Genomic DNA, 22,575 nt, shown 5'->3' with positions numbered 1-22,575 from the left:
ATGTAAAAATTCTTAACAAGTTTTCCAGTTTGGATGGTCTTGGTTGTGAAACCCACTCTTGACCAAGAAAAATGTCACAAAAATGTAAAAATATGGTCCAAATAGTGAAGGCTCTCTCTTTAGGGGGTTCTTAGAATTAGTATAAGACTTTTTAAAAAGATATTTTGAGAGAAAGTGAAAGGCTTTACAGCACTAGACGTGGGTGTGTCTCCCCAGTGAGCGAGTTCTGGGAAGTGCTGTCTTTTGTTCTAGAGACTGGATTAGGAAGTGGTCTGGGCTGTTTGTTTGACGCATTTGCTTTTAAGTCTCCGTTGTCCTCATTACTATGATGAGGGTACCCAGGCAAAGGCAAACACAGCCTGAAAAGATGTCTTCTCAGGGCCAGATGCCGCCACCTGAGCTTTTGCTTCCACGAGCCCCAAGTCTCGGGAGGGCGAGGCGAAGGAGGAAGCTCTGCCAGGAGCAGATGTGTTTTTATTCCATAGCACAGCCACACATTCAGAACGCGGTCCCAGAGGAGGGACACGCGACTTCTATTCTTCCAGGACGTCTGGAAGTGGGGAACATGCGGAATAAAAACGAAATGGCTAAAACTGTGGAGACAGTAAAAAGATCGGGCTTTGGGGGATCTTTGAGGAGAGGGTGGGATGAATGGGCAGGGCCCAGAGGGTTTCAGGGCAACGAAACATTCTCTCAGCTACCGTAATGGTCGATACATGTTATTCTGCATTTGTCAAAACCCACAGGATGTAAGCCACTGAAAGTAAGCCCTCATGTGACGTACTTTGGATGATGGCGCTGTGTCAATGTACACTCAGCAACTGTAACAAATGCTCCGGTCTGGTGGGGAGGTTGTGGTGCAGAGGGTTACATGGGAAGTCTCTGTACTTGCCCCTCAATTTTGCTGTGAACTTCATACTGCTCTGAAAAATAAAGTCTAGTTTAAAAAAGAAGGAGGAAAGTCTACTTAAAAAAAAATGGATCTCTGTGGCATCTCTCTTGATGGATCCTCAAACACGGGGGGATATTTATGACAAAAGGCAAAAGCATTCCTAGGTGATAAATAATCCTTTCCAATCCTGTCCAATTTTCCTGGCAGTTTGTTGTAAACATAAATTATTCAGTTTGGTTTTCTTTTTAATACCCAAAGCACAACAAGAAATTTAAGCACAACAAGATCCAAGCCTGAGTTTGTGATCAAAAAGAGAAATTGAGTGAAACTGAGTGAAACTTTCACTTTTTTAAAAAAGATTTTATTTATTTATTTTTAGAGAGAGGGGAAGGGAGGGAGAAAGAGAAAGAGAGAAACACCAATGCAAGAGAGAGAAACCCTGAAGCTGAAACCCAGGTATGTGCCCAGACTGGGAATTGAACCCTCGACCCTGGCTTTGTGGAACAACACCCAGCCAACTAAACCACACGGGTAAGGGCGAACATGTTGCTCTTTATTAGCAAGTGTTAGTTCATGAACACAGTATTCCAAAGAACTGGCAGAAATAAAACATTTCATCAACTAGCCAGATCACACCCAAAATATGCTGATATTTAGTATCCTGTTTGGGGAAAAAAATAGACTGTTGTATACCATAATTGTTTCCTGCTGTATAGGAAAAAAATCCCCAAAACATAAATTTGAACTTTAACTAGAAAATCTGGGGATGTCTCTCAACATTTTCATTTTCACAACCGGTTCGGACTGACCAGGAGGAAGGGGATGGCCATACACTGGCCACAAAACTGCAGAAACAAAGGCCAGTGATAAAAGGCAGCCAGTCCCGGTGGGGACTGTCCGGCAGGGCGCCGCCGGGCCGGCCCTGGGTTTAGTCCTGTTTAGTACTTTTATTAACCAATCTGAAGGGGGAGGGGAGACCGCATAGAAATGAAACCTGAAGATGGCTGCTCATTACAGGGGAGGATTGGCAGAGCCGGGAAGAGCTGGCATGAAACCCAGAAGTTCACTTGGAAAGGTGGTTAGAAAGGACAAAGGAGCTGGAAGGCAGGGAAATGGCAAACCCCAGGGCGACGACAGCTCCGGGAAAGGCATCCCCGGCAGGCGTTTCCAGCACAGGCTGGCAGTGGCCACCGACCCAAGCAAGCTTTACCCTTGCTTGTTGGGGAACGCCTACACCACGCCGTCTTTGGGCTGCAAGGCCCAGGTCTATGTGACTGCCTTCAGATTGCTGGGTTTAGCTGTAGGAAGACGAGGGAGTTTACGTTGGGATCTCTGCCTTTGAACCGCAGGTGCCCACGCCGAGGGGTCATGGAGGTTGAAAGGCCAGTCCTGCTCATGGGCAGCCCTGTCCTCAGGGCCTGTCACGCTGTGTGGCTTGGTTCCTTAGCACAGCCAGCCTGCAGCCCGCCAGCCTGGCCTCCCCTTCCCAGTGGCCCACTCGTTGGTTCAAGTGCTGGCCCTGGACGTTCTACAAGTGTGCATTCAGCCTTCCTTGTTTGCTCGACAGAAAAGCCATCGTCACCTGATCAGACCCCCCTTTGCTCCTAATCCCCCATGGCTCCGGGCCGCCTGTAGACACCACCTTCCTGAGCCCAGGATCTGGCTGTGTCCTAAGGACTGGATAAGTCGCCGCTCAGTCACAGGAATCAGACTGGCTGCCAACTGCACGACTCACCAAGTGCCGTCGTTTAAGGCACTTTCAACTCCCTAATGGGGACGATGAGAATATCTGTCTCATTGCGTTGTTCTGCGGGCCGAATGAGGTAAGTGTACAGGAAGAGCTTTTCTCGTGTCTGGTGCTCCGTGAGTGCTCAGGGGTGCCAGCCGCCGCTTTTCGTCTGTCAGGATTATTCACAATCTACCCCTAACACCACCTATAGGAGGGTCTTCTCAAAGCTACCATCCTTGTTTTATTTGTGGTGTGTGTTCTACCTCCCAGAAATTGACATGTCCAAGAAAATATTTAATCTATATAACTATTTCATGTAAATATTTCATGACATTTTCGTTTCACGGCTCGACAACCTGCTCCAAGGCGGAACAGAGGCTGCTGTTTGGAACTTTGCCTGCCTCGCAGTGGCCTGGCCTGTCCAATGACACCCTGTGGCCTCTGATCTCAGCCCACTTTCCAGCCTCGCCTTTCACGCCTCGCCTTCCCTAGGCATCCTGCTAACCTGCCCCCAAGCACATCTGATCACTTTCTTTTTTCCAGTCCTCCATGGACATGGTGGCTCATGCTGTGCCCACCCCTCGCCCACCTTGGGTTTCCAGGTCTGTGTGTTATACTGTTCCCTCTGTCTTTCTATAACTTTCTCACTTGGCGGGGAAAAACCCTGGGTCATTCTCTTTAAGGTCCAAACAAGATGGCACCTCTTCTGGGAAGTGCTCCCAGAACTACGCTGCTCCACCCTTCTCGGAGAAAACGTCTGTTCTTCTGGGTTCCCGCTGTTATACCTCCTAGAATCCTACTTATCTGTCTCCTTCTCTGTTGTGAGAGTTTCTGGGCACAGAACTGTCTCTGAGTCAACCTCCACCCCAAGTTCTTGGCACCGACATCCTCAATAAGCATTTCCCAAGTGTCGTAATTAAACTTGATAAACTCATGAACGGAAGTTGTTCTCGCCAGAGAAAGGAAAAAAAACGCAGGCCATCCAAGGATCGCCTAGGGAAGTGGCAGATCTGAGGCCCGGAGAGACGGCAGTCAGGTCTGCACAGGAGGACACCCCTGCTAGAGAAAGTGGGCACCAGCAGCTTTGAAACTGCCCACAGGAAGGGCAGGGAGTGAGACTCCAAACTGCAGCTTCACAGCGGAAGCTGCGTGCCTCCCCCAGCGTGGGCGGCTGCGGTCTGTCCTGGGACCCGCACGAAGACTGTGTAATCAGGCTCAGCTGGTAATCTGGGAGCTGCCACACAGACGCATGACTGAATTACCTCCCTGTCCCAGACAGAGTGGCCTTCTTGATGAGGGTGAGAGCCAGTGACGGTGGAACAAACAAAGGAAAGTGCCAGCTGCTCCCAACACCTGGCCAGGGGACAGCTCCCAATCCGTCCTTAGTTGCTCGCTGACCCTCTAAAGCCACATTGCTTAATGAGGACCCGGCGTCTCAGACCGAAGGTATTCATTTGATGCCAAAGTCATCATTAGGGAAGGAAAACAAGGCATGACTGCAGGGCCACAGAAGGCAGAACCAATTTCCTGTCAATGGCTCTCACGCTTGCCAGTGGCAGGCTAAGGAAACTTGGGTGGGACAATGTGCCTCAGTTTCCCTCTTTATTCATTGACGGGGTGCCCCCTAATATCCAAGCAGCAGATGATCAGATCTTTTTGTGATAGAAGATTCTATTTCTGTTCCTGCCTGTGTGGCACTGGGGGACCGAAAGGGACCTTGCAGTTACAGTCAGAAGCATACGAGTTCATGAGCTGTGGGGTAAAAAGCATCTCAGAAAGGAAAGAAATCCCAGGAAATCAAATAATTACCTAGGAGAGAGGCACTTCTGGGAGAGGAACAGAGATAAGAGCCTGCTCTGTTTCACCTGATGTTTGGGAAGGGCGCTTCGTGCTCGGTGTGTGCTGGACACTGAGGATGCCGGGCTGAGCAGAAGCACCCGGAAGCTTGTCCTTGCTCCAGGAAGATCACAGTCTGGGAGGCGAACAGATGCTAAACAAATCTGCCCACGAGTCAATGTGAAATTGCACCCCCAAGTGCTGTGAAGAAGCAAAGCGTTATGGGAGTGGTTAGAGTGGGGCTTAATTCAGCTGGGACAAGTCGCCAAGAGCTGAGAGCTGCAGGGTATGAGGCATGCACCCCATCAGGAAGGGAAGGATCAGCATTCCAAGCTGCTGGAACAGCATGGGCAAAAAAGGCCCCTGCAACTGTGGGAGATAGTTGGCCTTACTCGTTGCCACATCAACCATTGGTTCACGCACTGTATGCTGTAGGTCTTCAGTACGGCGGGAAGTTGTGGAAAGCAAGGCTGCATTCTTCTATGGAGGTGGCGATGAGCCAGGGGTTCTTCCTGAGTAGGATGGTGAACTTCCCCTCTTCCCGGGGCTGGAGGGAGGTCCTGGGTTTCACTCGGAGGTCTAGCTAATAGGAACAAGGTCAAGACGTCCTGATGCAGCTCTTGGGTAGCAGATGGTAGGATGGGCAGGATTGCTCCAAGGAAGGGATTTTAGACGGGGGCCTGTGACTTTGCGTCATCTGCACCAGTCACCTATTGTCACAATGGTGCTGCAGACGACGTCAGCCCTGCACTGGGCTTCTGTGTGCGTGCTCATGGTCTGTGGTTTTCCTGAAGCTCAGCTGATCTAGAATGGCCTACTGGGAGGCTCTGGGGCCTCAGGGCAGGGCCCCTGCTTCAGGTTGGGTTCAGGCTGGTTCCAGGGGTCACGCTAGGGGTCCAGGCTGAAGACAGAGTGCCACCCAAGACATGTCCTCATGACAGACCCCTGGATGTAGAAGGAAGACTGTGCAAGCAACTTATGGCCTGTGTTCATGTCATGTTCATTACCATTCCAAGGGTCAAAGCAAGTCACATGGCTCAGGCCAACATCAGTAAGACAGGGGTGTATCCCACCCACAGTGGGGAGAGGTAGGAATGAGTATATGCTGAGCAATAATCCAAATTCTTACACCATTCTTAAGACGAGCATGTGGTTATCTTAGGATCAGAAACCAGTGTTCTGAAAAGTCACTATTATACTGTCCACTCTATTTCCACTTTGCTCTCCCTTAGTATTTAGTTAAATTCTTTTTGAAAGTGTCAGATCGTCTCATCCATGCTGCGAAGACCAAGGGAAACAGCTCTGTCCCTCCTCGAGCCTGAGTTTTCAATGGAAACTAGTGTTCCCTGGGGTGAGACTCCCAAGTGGGAGGCGAGTCTCGGGCACACGGTTTCTAAGAGTCCAGGTTCGGAGGCCCCTCCCCTGGCATGGCTTCTCCTTTCGGCACTCTTCTCTGCTTGCTCCTTGGAGGATTCCGGGGTTGGATCTCATAAGAACACAGTCTGTCTGCAGTTGCCTGATGTGTCAGACCAGAGCATTACAAAGGCAGCGTGCTGTCCACCCTCTACCAAGATGTTCCTGGTTGGGTTGCCACCAGCAAGACAAGACGCGGCGTGCACGGCCAGGAGTGCTCGCCATCAAGCCTGGGCTCCCACGCCAGGGCCAGACCTGTCTTCTTGCCCCACCGAGGCGAGCGAGTGTCACCAGTGCTCTGACTTCAGCAAGTGAATGTTGGAGAGTCACTCCCACTCCCACGCTGTTCCTGAGACAAGATGCTAGAGGTGAGCAGGCTCTGCCACTAAAAGTCAGTCCCCGTCCTCTTCCGTGTGGCAGAGGTCGTCCAGACCCTCTCCCCGGTTCTCGCTTGCAGCCAGTGGTCCCATCCTCAAATGTGCTGAAGTCACTCGGGGGTCTTGGTAACATGCAGATTAGGATTCGCTGGCCCTGAGAGTCCACATTTCTGCTGAGTTCCCAGGTGATGCTGATACTGCTGGTCCACCAGTCACACTCTTATGGAAACCAAGTTCTGTTCCTTCCAGGAAACTTCCCTGCAGAGGGAGACACTGCCACGTTAGGCACATCAAAATGTTAAAGTACAGCGGACCTTTGCTGGGCTTTGGTGAGGACCAGCTGGCTGCTGCGTATGGTTTCAAGTCAGATCAGAGGCAGCAGGGAGAAGTTAGAGAAACGCTGATTTGTGTTCAGTCCCCCACAAACCTGTAACAAGAGTCATCCAGCAATGAAAGGGGCTCTTCCTGACAGACCGAACTTCCTGCTAGTGAAGATGCTGGAGAGGGGGCTAGGCAACCACTGATCAAAAGGGGCAGGAGGGCTTCGGCTGGGGGTAGAATGCAACTGGAGGACCACAGTCTGGTGGCACGCGTGGTTTCTCTGCTAGGCGTGATTGTTTCTCGTTTGTGATTTATGATCATTGCAGTAAAATGCTCAGAAATGAGCAATGCGATCAAGCAGTGCAGTCAAAGGGAACAAATTCTAACCACCCCCGATAGACTCATATTCCTAGGCAATCGCATGCTTCTCAGAAATGGGCAGGGCAGACGTGAGACTCAGTGTTTGCACACTGGCCTCAGAGCGCCAGCTTTGGAAAAAATCACGTGGAGTATTGTGGGAATAAGGCCTGAGAGCCTCAGCAAGTCAGACAGAGAGAGTCCCACCAGGGCCCCAGGGCCTGTGGGCTCCAGGGCCGGGCCTGCCACTTCCGGGCTGCGTGCCTGGGATGAGCCACGGCCCTCCCTCCCCCTATGGGGAATGAAGGAGTTGGACCAGATCCATTTGCTTTGTTTTCTTTTCTTTTCAAGTAGGAAGGCCTCTTGTCAAATTTAACCTAACGTGGAACCCAGTATAAAATGCAAAGCTGCTCTCACTGGGGCAGGGAGCCTGGGACTTTCTGCAGACCCCTGAACACCCCTTGGGGCACCTCCGTGGAGGCCAACAGCCGTGGTGACACAGTTTGCAAAGGACAACAGACCACTGGCTTCGATGACCTCAGAGGTCCCTCCTGTTCAAGGCCTTGGGGTGGCGGTCACCTCACCTGCACAAGTGTCCCTGAGACCGGGTAGAAGGTTGGAATAACCCCCCCCAGAGGGAGGACACTTGGCTGTCTGCAAAGGTGTGGGCCCTTCCCTTCTGCTCTTCTACATGCAAATTCGGGTTTTTAGGGATAAAGAAAGTTGGTTAAAATCCTGAGCATGGTATACTGTTCACAAATCTTCAGTTGCAAGGGACACGAAACAAACCTGGTGAAAGTTTAGCAAAAAGGGAGAATTTATCGGCCTATGCAGCTGACCTCAGACAGGACACGTGACCTGAGACCCCTGGAACCAAAGACTCACACACCTTGTCCTGACTTTTCTCTCAGGGCTGCCTCAGTGATTCAGATCTTTGCTCAGTTACTCCCCGGGTTGTCTGTCTTACTATTGGGTTGTCTGTCTTACTATTGGGTTGTCTTACTATTGGGTTCTCAAGTTACTTACGTAATCTGGATGCAAGTTATCTATTAGACGTGTATTTCTCAAATATGTTTTCCCAGTCTGCGGCTTTCGGTTTCTTAACTTTTTTTTTCTTTGAATAGCAAAAGTTTTTAATTTTAATAAAGTCCCATTTATCAACATTCTTCCTTTTATAGATCTTTCTTTTTGTGTTCCACCTAAGAAATCTTTGTTCATCTGAAAGTCACACATATTTTCTGCCACATCACTGAAACTAATTTTTAGCTCTCATATTTAAATCTACGAGACATTGTTATTAATTTTTATATATGGTAGGAAGTAAGGCCTGAGGTCCACTTTTGTGCATATGAATATCCAATTCTCCTAACATTATATATATTTTAAAGGACTTTTTTTTTTTTTTAGTATTTTAGGCTCACAGCACAGTTGAGAGGAAGGTACAGAGAGTCCCATATATTCCCCGCCCCCACCCCTGCACAGCCTCCCTAATTATCAACGCCCCCCACCAGTTGGTACATTTGTAACAACGGGGGGGACTTACATGCGCATATTGTGATCCCCTCAAGTCTGCAGTTCACGCTAGGGTTCACTTCTGGTGCCGTACAGCCTGTGGGTTTGCACAGACGTACAACACCTGTCCACCGCTACCCTAAAAATTCTCTGTGCTCCCCCTATTCACCCCTCCCTCTCCCCCTCCCCAACACCTGATGCTTTTCTTGCCTTTTCCAAAGTCTAATTGGCTTTTAATCCCATCTAGTGGGTTTGCTAGTGGGGACAGACTCTCGTCGCTTGGATACTTAGACATTTTGACTAGCCCTACCCTGTATTTAATGAGGCCCTGTGGCTTCCTGGAATAACCCAGCAAAGAGGAGGGAGTTGGAAAGAGAGACATGGATCGTCTAGCTTATTAGTTGTGTCGCCTTGGGAAGTCACTCGACTTCTCCGAGCTTAAGGCTCCGCATCCATAAAACTGGAGTAAGTGACAACAATATTAACTGAATGGGCAGGAGTTGCTTGGAGAAGCAAGCAGGTGAAGGAGGTATTTGCGGCCACGAGGCCCCTCCATCAAGTTCTACAGCCTCGCCGCTTGGAGAGCTGGTTTTGGTTATGAGTCAGAGGGAGGATTAGCAGTCCCTTGGTCCCCGAGAGGATGGCACAGGAACGCTTCTGGACATTGCAAAGCCAGGCCGTGTGCTGTACAACACAGTGGCTATTCCTGGACACGGCTGCGTTGATGACCTGAAGGCCGCCCGCAGGTCTGGGGGCACCACTGCCCCAACCCCAACAGTGTCAGCCCCACGCCCCACTTTGGCCCGTGTGGCATGTGCTCCTCAGGCTAGAGAACTCAGCGACAGGACAAAACCTCCCAGGAGCTGGGGCACCTGAGCACCACCAGGCTGGTCATGTGCTGAGGACAGGTAACGAGGGAGTTTCAGAGAGGACCCAGCACATGGGACCGGCAGGAAGAGTGACCACAGCACCCTATGAAAGCCTCGCCCCAGGGCAGGTGAAAGAACCAGCTGTGAATACTGTCCCTGAGCAATGAAGGGTAGGCGTCCTCGGGGTCTAAACGTACCCCGCAGCCCTCACGGGCAAGGAGCTGGAAGGGGCAACAGGCTGCATGGGCCAGTGCCGCCCCCCCAAACAAAGGATGGAGCTGGGTCACATACCCTGCAGGCTCGGGGGGCAGGAGTGCTACTCAGGTCCCAAAGACCAAACCCCGGTAGCACCCAGACAGAATCTCAGTCAGTGCACCCTGTGCTCTGTTTCAGTCTCGCCCAGTGTCCTTCAGCCTCACACCAGCGAGTCTTTGGGATCCAGCAGTTCCTATGTGGGAGCTGTTGGGCACTAGAAAGCTTGGTGCATCACCAGCTTCGGTCCACTAGGTGCCAGTAACACCCAACGCCCTCCGCAGGAGTCGTGACAATCAAAACGCTTCCAGGCAGCACCAAGGGTCTCCTAGGGTGTCGAATCGCCCTGGCTTGAGAACCATTGATCTAGCCTTGGGGTCTCAAGCCTCAGGAAAGCTGAGTGCTCATCATCATTTTCTGAGATCAGAGTTTGGTGTGAAATCCAGGGACCTCTACTGAAAATACAACACTTGCTGTATTTATTTTAGCTGTGAGGCCAAAAGCCATTATTTACGTACAAAATCACCCAAGCAGTTAACAGCAGCGTCCAGCGTGGTGGTTTGTTACACGTGCCCCGGAGCAAGAATCCCAGCTGCTGTGACCCAGCTTCCCCTCTTACTGGTATAGTCGTGGCCTTGGGCACGGGAACTTCGTGCCTCTGCATCTTGGTTTCTTTACCCGTAAACTGTGGACAATCACAGGGACTGCCTCCCTGGATGTCTGAGGACGGACAGTGTGTTCACTTTGCATGTAAAGTGCCCAGCACAGCACTTGGCAAGTGCTGAGCCCTGGAGGTATCCATTGTAGCACCACTGGGGGACTTGGTGGGGGGTGGGGGGGTGTGACCGTGGTGCAAACTCATGACATAATTATGACACTAAGCCTTCGTTTCAATTTTGGGTTTTTGTGACTACTTATAACACTAACTTAAAAAATATCTTGCCACGTAAAATAAAACTGCCTGAGCTCCTCCAATTAAACTCATGCACGCAGCCCTTTGCAGAGCAGGGGTAGGCCAGCTCCCGGCCCAGACACGCAGGCCATCACTCAGCTGCCGCACGGGCTTGGCTCTGACGGGGGGAGGGGTTCAGGCGTCTTTATTCTCAGCCGTCACGTTTTCTAATGTGCGCCGAGGGCACACGATTGTACGAACACAAGAAATCCAAGGAACATCGGTGCTGAAACCCCACGTTAAAAGGTAGCACTATAAAAATTAATTCTGCAAATGCAAGTAACTTCCTAAGTTTAATTTATCAACCCAAATCCTAATGTGCATATGCAGATATATCCTAAGTCAGAATCCAAAAAGTACTGTTATGATTATAGTGAATTTGGCTTTACATTTATAAGAATAAAGAGACCACCCACAGCCACGTTGTGTTATTTGTCTCCGAGTGCTTACAAATGGCCTGCTGCCCACCCAGGTGGACACTGGGGCTACTTCCCCACGTCCCTCTGACTTTTGGTAATGACCTGAGTGTCCTTTGGCATCCCACCCCTTCCTGGTGGCCCAGGGCTGTGGGGGAAGCTGACCCCACCAGAGCCTCATTAAGTTGGTGTAAGTGTGCCCCTGGACTCAAGTGCCCAGAGGTGATGCCCATGACCTGATTTAGCTTAAGGACTGGAGAACATGGCTGCTGGGGTTTTCTGGGGCAAAATACACACACTTTCTTCCCAGACGTAGAAGAGAAGCCATGGAGTCCAAGAGTAGTTTGCTGTCACCCACGGACAACCAGGCCCTGTCCACAGGGTGATGAGGGCCTGAGACAAGAGGAGGCAGGGCGGAGAGATAAAAACAGAAAAGACCCTGACTGTCGAGCAGATGAACCACCCTCCCCCCACAGCCCTCCCGCCTCCACTCGCAGAAGCTAAGCTGCTGACGCTGGTTCACGTTACTCGCATGCTGCCATAATCTTACTGCGGTACCTTCAGCGTTCTAATTATTTAGAAATAAACTTTTGTTGAGAAAGTACAATCTATAAGAATGACCACCATCATATCATAAAATTAGATTTTGTCCATATTTGCTTGTATCATCTGTAGCTAAATTTCAATTTTCTAAGACTTCTGCTTACAGCCAAAATTGAGTAATGGACCAAGTTACCCTGAAACAACCCAAAAGATCCAAAGAAACACTTGAAATGGCAGTTTTTTAAGACCCCGCACACCAGGCAATGAAAGAGGGTGGTCCCCGAGAGACAGGAAACAAACAGGGTGATTTCCACAACTGCCCCAGCCAGCTGCCCCCAGGGCTTCTGGGCGCGGTGCAGGGAGGGGCAGCCACCGAGCAGCCTTCAGGTTGAGGAGGTGCTGAGGGCCCAGGGAGACCAAAGAGACCCAAGTTCCCAGGGCCGTAGCATCCGAGAAGAGAGCTGAACACCGGGCAGAATCCCAGTGAGCGCGCATGTATAAGGAAACTACACGAGACTGGGGGAAAACTCCAGAAAGATCAGACTAGAGGGAACAGAAGCCATCGATAATTAATTTTGGACAAAGTTGTGAAGACAATTAAGTGGAGGGTGGTCTTTTCGAGAAATGGTGCTAAAGCAACTGGACACCCTCTGCAAAACAAAACACAACAAATCTGGTCCTTACTTCGCCCCATATTACAAGATTAACTTGAATGAATCTCAGACCTAAATTTAACGTTCATGGCAGCTTTATGTGTAAAAACAGCCCACCTGTCCACCAATGAAAGTGGGTGAACACGCTGGGTCTATCGATACAACGTAATTCTACGCAGCAGTCAAAACAAATGAACTGAGTACTAATATACTCAGTGACATGACTGAATCTCAAGAAATAATTATGGTGAGTGAAAGAAGCCAGACCTCCTCCCAAGAGGAGATAGTATATGAGTCCACTTACACGGAATTCTAGAAAATGAGAAGTAGCCTATAGCGGAAGGACAGAGAAGAGCGGGGACTTGGTGTGAGTCAGAGGGGAGTGTTGGGGTGGGGTGGGGGCTACAAAGGACACAGACCGTGTGGGCTGTGGAGTAGTCACGACCTTGATGGTTTCCTGGGTGCATGCACGTGTCAAAATTATCAGACTTTATACCTTAAATCTGTGTAATCTATTATGTGGTGATTACACCTCAATTTAAAGACAAATTCAAAAAAGAAAAAATTCAGTTTTTATTTTCTTATATAGTGGGTGGGGCAAAAGTAGGTTTACAGTGGTGAGTATGCAAAACACGGAGTTTATTCTTGTTCTGTTATTGATTAAGTTTCGTATTCTTTTCCACATGAACAACCATAAACCAACACGGGCCCCGCCCTGCATGTGTTCCCCAACCAGATGCCACTGAAACATTTGTCAACAGCTCAGTCTTTCTCTTGAAAACGATTTTCATTCAACTAAACAGAATGAGTCGTTTACAAACTGACAAATTACAACTCACTTTATTCCATATGTCATTACTATTATTAGGAATGATACTGAAACAAACTTTAGAATAGAGTCTGCAATAACGTATCCATCTAGAAATGCTTGAAAATCATTCCTTTTTAAACACATTATGCAAGAATAACAACTTTTTTAATTCTTAAGAAGACATATTGAGAGAGTATATAAAGGTAAGTCAAAAACAATTAAGGAATGCTGGCTCAGTCTATTTCTCTTATTTTAGAGGTCTAGGCAGGTGGAGTGACTGGCCCACCGAGATGCCTGTCCCAGCTCCTTACCCGGATAGGATTCAGAGAACCATCGAGGTAACAGAGTCTGGTCACCTGTGCTGGGCTAACCTGCTCTGCCATCCGGTTATTGCCGGCGATGGGGCTGGGAGAAGGCTCTGGTAACCTATCCAGAGAAAACAGCCGAGGCCATAGGAGAGCCAGCCTTTCTTCATTATGGGAGTCAGTGCTCCCCAGTGTCCCTCAGTATCAGTTAAGTATTGCTGCTGTAACAAACCACCGCAGACTCAGTGGATAAAACAGCACACATTTACTATTTTGCAGTTATGGAGTCTGAAAGTTGCAAATGGTTCAGCAAGGCCGAGCCCCTTCTGGAAGTCCTAGGGGAACATTGGTTCCTGGCCTGGACCACCTTTCAGGCTGCCCACACACCTGGCTGGTGGCTGGTGGCCCCGTCTCATTCAAGCTTTCTCTCTCTTTGACCATCCTGCCTCTCTCTCCAAGGGCCCTGTGATCACATGGGGCCCACCAGGAGGCTAGGCTCCCCATCTCAGGGTCCTTACTCCTTCATTCAATCACATCTGCAAAGCCCCCTTTGCTGTGTGAGGTGACACTTTCACAGGTTTGGGGATGGGACCTGGACACCTTCGGGGAGCGAGAGCATCGTTCTATCAACCACACTCTCTGTTTGGACCCTCCATATAACCTCTTGGTCCGAGTGTTTCTGTTTGTTTACTGCTTTCCCTAAGAAGTCTACACTTCTTCTCTAGATCCAGGACAAATCAACCCCAAACTTTCCACTTATCTGCTCTTCTGCACATTTTCTTCTGAACTAAATTCCTCACTTCTTTTTCTTCCAACCGTTCCTCTTGCTCTTTCCTGTCCAAATATCTGGTTTCCCTTTTTTTTCTTAACCTGTAAAGTCTGGGTAATCTAAGTTTTCCCTGTTTTATTTTTCCCTGAAGGAAACAGAGAAGGCCACCCCTCCCTACACAGAGTAGCCTGGGGTCGTGACAACCCAGAATGACCCTGGTCTGTGTGACTTACCAGCTGTGTGACAGGCAGATGACTTGACTTCACTGAATCTGTTTCATCATCTGCGACCTGGAAGGAATAATAGGATTTTTTAAAAGAGAGAATCTTTTTTTTAAAAAAAATTGATTTGAGAGAGAGAGAGAAATATTGATTTTTTTCTTTTTATCATTGCAGATGCCAGCCATTACCTGAACTAGCCTCCCTGTGACTCCTATACCCTTGCCTGTGTTTACTCATGAAGTAGAAGGGCTTTTGTTATCCAAACAATTTCCTAAGTAACATGGTGGGCACTGTGTGTCCCATCCCAACGTTATTAATGAAAGTGATTTATTGGTATTTCTACTTAACTCTTGGCATTGTTAGAAGTATTGATTTTGGACTTCTGGCCAAGATGGAGGCGTAGGTAGATACACTTTGCCTCCTCGTACAACTGAAAGGACAACAACAAATTTAAAAACAAAAAATAACCAAAACTGCCAGAAAATCAAACTCTATGGAAGTCTGACAACTAAGGAGTTGAAGAAACATTCATCCAGACCGGGAGGAGGGGTGGAGATGGGCAGCCAGATGGTGAGGACTCGAGGCAAGGTGGCCAGTGGCAGAGCAGGCGGTCCCACGTTTGTGTGCAGATAAACTGGGAGAAACAACTGGGGAGCAAGACAGACAGCACAACCCAGGGTTCCAGTGAGGGGTAATAAAGCCTCAAAACCTTTGGCTGAAAAAATCTGTGGGAGTTGAGGCAGGAGGAGAAACTCTCAGCCTCACAGGAGAGTTCGTTGGAGAGACCCACAGGGTCCTAGAATGTACACAAACCTACCCACCTGGGAATCAGCACCAGAAGGGCCCAATTTGCTTGTGGGAATTGGGGGAAGTGACTTAAAGCTGGCAGAGAGTGGAGCAAGCGGCACTGTTCCCTCTCAGACCCACCCCCACAGACAGCACCACAATGCAGCAACATGCATTGCCCCGCCCTGGTGAATACCAAGGCTCCTCCCCTTACTATGTAACAGGTGTGCTGAGACAAAAAAATGGCCCAAATGAAAGGACAGATCAAAGCTCCAGAAAAAATACAACTAAGCAATGAAGAGATAGCCAACCTATTACATGCAGAGTTCAAAACACTGGTAATCAGGATGCTCACAGAAATGGTTGAGTATGGTTGCAAAATAGAGGAAAAAGTGAAGGAGATATTTCACTTTTTTATGAAAAGTGAAATAAAGGAAAATGTACAGGGAACCAACAGTGACAGGAAGGAAACAGGGGCTCAAATCAATGGTTTGGAGCAGAAGGAAGAAATAAACATTGAACTAGAACAGAATGAAGAAACAAGAATTCAAAAAAATGAGTAGAAGCTTAGGAACCTCTGGGACAACTTTAAACATTCCAACACCTGAATCATAGGGGTGCCAGAAGGAGAAAAGGAAGAGCAAGAAATTGAAAACTTATTTGAAAAAATAATGAAGGAGAACTTCCCTAATCTGGCAAAGGAAATAGACTTCCAGGAAGTCCAGGAATCTCAGAGAGTCCCAAACAAGTTGGACTCAAGGAAGCACACACCAAGGCACATCATAATTACATTAGCCAAGATCAAAGATAAGGAGAGAATCTTAAAAGCAGCAAGAGAAAAGGAGACAGTTACCTACAAAGGAGTTCCCATGAGACTATCAGCTGATTTCTCAACAGAGACCTTACAGGCAAGAAGGGGCTGGAAAGAAGTATTCCAAGTCATGAAAGGCAACGACCTACATCCAAGATTACTGTATCCAGCGAAGTTTTAATTTTGAATGGAAGGGCAGATAAAGTGCCTCTCAGATAAGGTCAAGTTAAAGGAGTTCATCATCACCAAGCCCTTCTAATATGAAATGTTAAAGGGACTTATCTAAGAAAAAGAAGATAAAAAATATGAACAGTAAAATGACAACAAACTCACAACTATCAACACCTGAACCTAAAAAAGCAAACAAAAAAAAATGAACTAAGCAAACAACTAGAAGAGGAACAGAATCACAGAAATGGAGATCACATGGAGGGTTATCAGTGGGGAGGGAAAGGGGGAAGAGTCGGGGGCAAAGGTACAGGGAATAAGTAACATAAATGGTAGGTATAAAATAGACAGGGGAGGTTAAGAATAGTATGGGAAATGGAGAAGCCAAAGAACTTATATGTATGACCCATGGACATGAACTAAGGTGGGGGAATGATAGTGGGAGGGGGGTACAGGGCAGAGGGGAATAAAGGGAAGAAAACAATGGGACAAGTGTAATAGCATAACCAATAAAATATACTAAAAAAGAGAGAAAAGGAGTGTTTTTGTTCCAATTATTTATGCATCCATTGGTTGATTGTTATATGTGCCCTAACTGGGGATGCGTCCTGCAACCCTGGCATATGGGAACAATGCTCTAACCCACTGAGCTACCCAGCCAGGGCCCAGCTGGGTAGGATTTAAACAAGATGAGGTATAGAATCCCATGAGCTCAGCAACTGGCTTGTAGTGAGCACTGAAGACATTAGTCCCCTTCTTCCCTCTCCTGCTGCACACTCAGAAGGCCAGGCAGTGAATGTGTGCAGAGCCAAAGCCCAGGCCGCTTCCACGGAGGAGCAGTCTCCCACTGTGGATGCCATGCATCGCTCCGAAGCAATTCCTGGCTTGCTCCAGTGCCTCTACCAGCCCCCTGTGAGAGGCATCTAGTTGGTGGTTACCAGTGGTAGAAAACAGACACAAGTGGGTTCAAATCCCAGCTCCACTGTTACTAGACATGTGACCCTAGGCAGGTTAGTTAACCTCTCTGTGACTCAGTTTGCCCATCTGTTAAGTGGGGATGCTAAAATTAGCAGCTTCATAGGATTGCTAAGAATAAATGAGTTAACGTTTTAAAATGCTTAAAAGAAGGCCTGGCACAAAGCAAGTGCTTCAAATTTATTCAATAAATATTTAATGAGAACTACTATAGGCAGAACTTGTGAGTGGATGCTGTCTACACCCCAATCAGGCTCAGTCCCCTGGGGAAAAGCCGTCCCCAGTGGGAGAGTGTCTCCAAGGAAAAGTGTGGTGTGTAAGGGGAGTGAACATCAGCCCCTGGCCCACACCCAGGGCCTCCTGGAGGAAGTGACATTTGTGAAAATCTGGAATTCTTATTGGTAGGGCTGAGGGGCTCTTTTTCAACTGAGCATTGATTTTTTTTTTTTTTTCCTGCCTGGTTCTGTGGAGGCAGCTCCTTAAGCAGAGGAGCGGGGAAGCTCCCCATGTCCAGAGTAAAAAGGAACAGAGGCCTTGGGATGGCGGACAGGCCTGTTCTGAGCTGAGCAGAGGAAGCCTGACTGCAAACACAAGCGTTTCTAAGACACTGCCTGGCGAACAAGCTCTATTTCCCTGGCCAGTGGTCGGGCCTGAAGGAGGGAGAGAGGATCAAACAAAGAAAGGTGCCATACACCGTGTTGTCCACTGGGTGGAGTATGTGAGCCAATGAAGGGACCTTTGGACCCATTGACGACTAGCTCTCTGCTTTGGAGAAGACAGATGCCAAGTTGGACTTGCGGAGAGGCACGCCCATCAAAACCTTTCTCCGCAATGGAAATGGGACGGCCCAGAGGAGAGGAGACTGGACCAAGGTCGCACAGGCAGGCCAGGCCGTGTCAGGCCAGCCAGCACGGTATGAGCCTACATATTTCACTACCAGATGAAAAAGTCTGAGAAAACTGATGCTGAGAGAGGAGGAAGAGGTGGGTACAGCTCCCTCTAGTGGTGGAGTCCACTAGGTCTCCTCCTCCCTGGGACCAGGCGCCTCTCCACTTGCTTCTCTGCTCCCTTCTGCTCCCGTGTTCCCTCCTCAAAGACGCTTTCAGGACCTCTGGTTCAAAAGGGGCACTCCTCCCCCACTCTCACAGGCTCTCCCTTGACCTTCTCAATTGTTCTTCCAAGCAGGTGTGTCTGCTTGACGTCATATTGCACACACACACAGCATTTTGTTTGATTATTGTCTGCCTCCCTCTAGGATGGCCCTCAGTGAGTTCAGGTTTACAATGTATCTATCCCCAGTGCCCAGAAAAGTGTCTGGTACCTAGAAGCTGCTCAGTACAAATTTGTTTAATTAACAAATTGATGAAAGACCACGATTTCAAATCTTCATCTATCTATAAAATGGATTCTTGCGCAGATTAAATTAAGTAGTACATAAGACAACTTGGCTGCCTGTCAAGAATAAATGAACGCAAGGGTGCTCACTCGGAGTGATGGGCTGAAAATTGTTAGCAACAGCAAGGGCCCTATGTCATGTATTGTGACAATAATTAACATGTATTTGTGCTGACTTGTTTTTTTAGTTTTATCTCGTCTTGTTCCAAAACAAAGCAAAACAATACCTGCTAACAGCACATCTAGGCCTCACACAATCCAGCACAGCCAGTGAGCTAGGCCTTGCCTTGCCTTAGGCAGCAGCTCAGCCTGGAACGAAACCGCTGATCTGCGAGATGCAAAGTTGACTCAGAAATGTCAGAAGCATTTTCTGTTTACAAAAATAAATTAAAGTTGGTGAGCAAGAAGGCAAAGTAAAACAAAATTAGGAAAATAAAAGGCAGCCAGACAAAAGGCTGATCCATTAAAAGCAGACCATGAAAACCTATCGGTACCATGAGTGGGACACAAATTTAGGTCCTCGAACCCACGGTGGAGGGACAGTGGGAAACCTGATCGCCACAGCAAATGGCAGTGGCTGGCCGCCCGCAGGGCTGGGCTGGGCGGCCCCACCTAGAGTCCAGGATCCGGGGACAGGGACTTTCCACATCGGGGCTTTTTTCTGTTCATACCCAGCTGGTCGTAAGCCGGACTGGAGAGCCAAGCCAAAATTTAAAAGATTATCCCTTTGCCTTGGTACTTTTCATCTCTTGTAAGTCGGTAGGAAGTTCAAAGACTCTGACTTTAAATATCTCCCAGTTTTTCAGTAACATTAAAAAAACCATATATTAAGAAAAGTGGAGCAAACTCTAAATAAAGATAAGACGATGAGTTTGAGACAACTGGGAACAGTCTGGGAAGCTGACCTCAAAAAGACAAGACATACAATGTTTCACTCGGAAATCTTTCCCCCATGACTGACCTGAAGAAAGCAGGGACCCCTTGTGCTTGACAATGGCCTGGAGAGCTGACCACGCCTTGGAGTGGCCATTCTGGCTCCAGCTTTAAAAGCATAGAGCATTTACCATCGGAAGGAAGTGAGTGCTGTCATGGGTTTTAATGGTGTCCTGGCTTCCTGGACATGAAAAGTAACGACTCCTCGTCAGCCTGACTCCCAGCACGAGGCCCTGTGGCTGCACTAGAGACCCGGTGTCACTCGCACAGGCTGCTGAACTTCCCTTTGCCTTCTGTCCCCTGCAAACCCTGTGAGTGACAAGGTCCTCGCTACTTCCAAAACTGGCTTCTAAACGGAAGTCGGCTTGGCCCGAATCATAAGAGCCAGAGACCACTCTAAAGAGACATGCCCGGACTGTCATTTGACCAGAAGACGTGGTCGAGGGGCCACTTAAGCAGAACGGTGTCTGCAGGGGGATTGTCCTGACTCAGAATCAAAGCAGCCAGCAGCCCAGGCCCCGAGGCAGAGCTGAGTCCTTATGCTGGCAGGGAGAGACCATCTCAGACATGTTGCCAGTTTCTCTGAATCTCAGTTCGCTCACCTGTGCAATGGGCACTGATCACGTCTGCCCGACTGCCTGCTGGGATCAAGGAGAAAATGGACAGGGAAGGGTTCACGGCCATTACTACCAGAGACTAACAAGTGCTTGTTGTAATAACCCACGTCCCAGCGTCTCCAGTGAGAAGGAAATACGTAGAACAGCTGCCGTGCTGAACACCTGCTTTGTATCGTGGTTCTCCATCTACATGGGCCAAACCCTACAATGTGGGTGTAATTACCCCCATTGAACTTGGGGGCAGCTGAGACCCAGAGAGGGGCAGGGACCCTCCAAAGTTCACTCAGCTATTGAAAGGCAGAGTGGGCCCTGGCCAGTGTGGCTTGGTTGGTTGGAGCACTGTCCTGTAAGCAGAAGGCCACGGGTTCGATTCCCAGTCAGGGCACATATGTAGGTTACAGGTTCCATGCCTAGTTGGGGCCCATATGGAGGCCCACTCTCCCTCTCTCTCCCTCTCTCTTTCTTTCTCTCTCTCTCTCTCTCTCCCCCTCTCTCTCTCCCTCTCATGAGGAAAAAAAAATAAACCTTCAAAAAAAGGCAGAGTGGGGATTTGAATTCTCATCTGTCTGGCTTCTAGACCCTCTGCATCACTCCGTGCCTAGTCAAGGGGCAAAAGTGCTAGAGATTAATGTAAAAAGAAAAATATGACAGCTGAAAACCTGAGAAGATTCCTGAGGAAGACTGTTGAACTTTTATTTAGTTTTAAAATGGGGATGGGTCCTCCTGGCGCAGGGGAGTTCAGCGGTGTAGGGTGGAGAGAGGGAACTGTGGTCCTGCACAGGCTGGTGCCCCTGGAGCCCTTTGGTGTGGAGGGCTGGTGGGGAAGGGCGTCCCGGTACCCTTCACCCGTGACTGGCAGGGCCATGTGGGCATGGCGAGGGGCCAGCCAGCGCCGGGTTTCTAAGAAGAGAGGGCAGGAGGCAGGCTGAGCAGAACGTGAAGTGCACTGCGGGGCTCCCTCCTGTTGTGTCAGCAGTGAGTGGTCAGGGGATGGACAAGCCGTGCCCAGGAAGGGGCCGGCTGGATCACCTCCTAGATAACCAGATGGTTCGATAATGTCCGAGTGGCACTGCGCACGTCCTACCTCTCCCCTCGCTTACGGGTGCCACCGTCCCCCGTTCTCCTCTCGTTCCCTCCCTCCCTCCAAGTTCATCCCTCATCTGTGACCTTCCGGCCTCCTTACTGCTGGTGCAATCGCCCTCCGCTGCCCCTGCCCTCCCCCCCACCCCCGACAGACGGTATCAGCGAATCCCTCCGCTGTGGCACAGAGAACTTTTTTATTCATTGCATGATTTATTTTTAGCCTGAAACAAGTGCATCCTAAAAATGGAGTTCCTGATGGGACAGGGGCCGGGCAGAGCTATGCGAGGTATCTGGGGCTTGGCCGCCCAGCCTGGCTCTCAGTCCACACGTGTGCATGCATGCGCCTGTGTGTGTGTGTGTGTGTGTGCGCGCGCGCCTCCACTCTCTTCTTCCTGAGCCCACGACTACAGACAGGGGCTGGAGCCGAGGAGGTGAAGAGTCGGTCCCGGGGCCCAGGAAGGGCAGGAAGGACAAACTCAGCCTCTCCTGAGAGTGTTACCTCCTTTTGCCTGCACTCAGTATTTCTGGGCAAGAAAAGCTAAACTTCACCCAGATGAAGAGGACTTGCCTGTTTGTCTTGGGGGTCTACCTCCTGTCCTCCTGCAGGGCAGAAGAGGGGCTGAACTTCCCCACCTACGATGGCAAGGACCGCGTGGTGAGTCTCACCGAGAAGAACTTCAAGCAGATCTTGAAGAAATATGACCTGCTCTGCCTGTATTACCACGAGCCGGTGTCTGCAGATAAGGTGGCTCAGAAACAGTTCCAGCTGAAAGAGATTGTGCTGGAGGTAAGCAGGGGCTCGGACCCCCATGCCAGTGCGCTCTGGCCAGCGGGGGGATGTGGGCAGCGGGGCGCAGAGCCCCTACCCTGAAACCCCGCTGCATTCCAGTCTCTGGTAAATCTGAAGATGTTCTTGTTGCAAAGCTGGGGCGTGTGAACAAGCGTGGGCCGAGACGCCGAAAATGGGGACGATGGAATGCATCTGACTTAAAGTCCGTTTCATGGTGGTCCTCTGGGTTTTTCAAGGGCAAGAGCCCCAGCCACTATTTTTCGGAGAGATTAAAACTATTGTTAATCTGGCTGATCTGAAACCCCCACGGGCATTGGTGGGTGTGACCTTGCCTGTCCTGGTCACTGAGTGGTCCTCTTTCCTGGTGGTTTGGTTGCAGTTGGTGTTACAAGTGTGGGTGTGTGAAGACCTCAGCCGCACACTCAGTAACGGGGATTTTTGTCTTCCTCAGAAAGTTCTCGGTGTGAGTTCAGGGCTGGCCCTGAAGTCAGTTCTTATTTTATCTGCATTACGTGGCCTGTGTGTAAACCTGGCGCTGGGGCCCATTCTCGAAACCTGGGTGAGGGCCCCAGAACTCCTCCTGTAGCTCCCCTTGCCCAGTCTAAGGTCACTTACACCACGAGCGCCGAGAACCCCAGTAGTCACCCGGGTCCCTCGCCAGTCCCCATGCCCAGCCCAGTCCAGGCACAAACCTATGGAAAGGACTATTTGAGAACGACAGTGGTTTATTAACCATCGGAAAGCTCCATTTAATCAAATACTTTGATCAACAGATTTAACATACAAAGC

At 49.4% G+C, this 22,575-nt stretch overlaps 1 protein-coding gene across 2 annotated transcripts in view; it reads left to right on the top strand.

The window, feature by feature from the left end:
- Positions 1 to 21,393: 21,393 nt before the first annotated feature.
- The window catches only part of CASQ2 (calsequestrin 2), a 56,861-nt gene continuing 55,679 nt past the window's right edge, over positions 21,394 to 22,575 (top strand). For both annotated transcript variants that reach the window (XM_024570440.4, XM_045203891.3), the window contains exon 1: positions 21,394 to 21,783. In XM_024570440.4, the coding sequence (XP_024426208.1) occupies positions 21,550 to 21,783 (234 nt within the window). In that variant the 5' untranslated portion in view covers positions 21,394 to 21,549. The remainder of the gene's footprint in view (positions 21,784 to 22,575) is intronic.

The sequence above is a fragment of the Desmodus rotundus genome, chromosome 12 (genome assembly GCF_022682495.2).
Source record: "Desmodus rotundus isolate HL8 chromosome 12, HLdesRot8A.1, whole genome shotgun sequence".
Lineage (NCBI taxonomy): Eukaryota > Metazoa > Chordata > Mammalia > Chiroptera > Phyllostomidae > Desmodus > Desmodus rotundus.
Note: the sequence above shows the minus strand (reverse complement) of the source record. Positions and strands in the feature narration are given on the sequence as shown.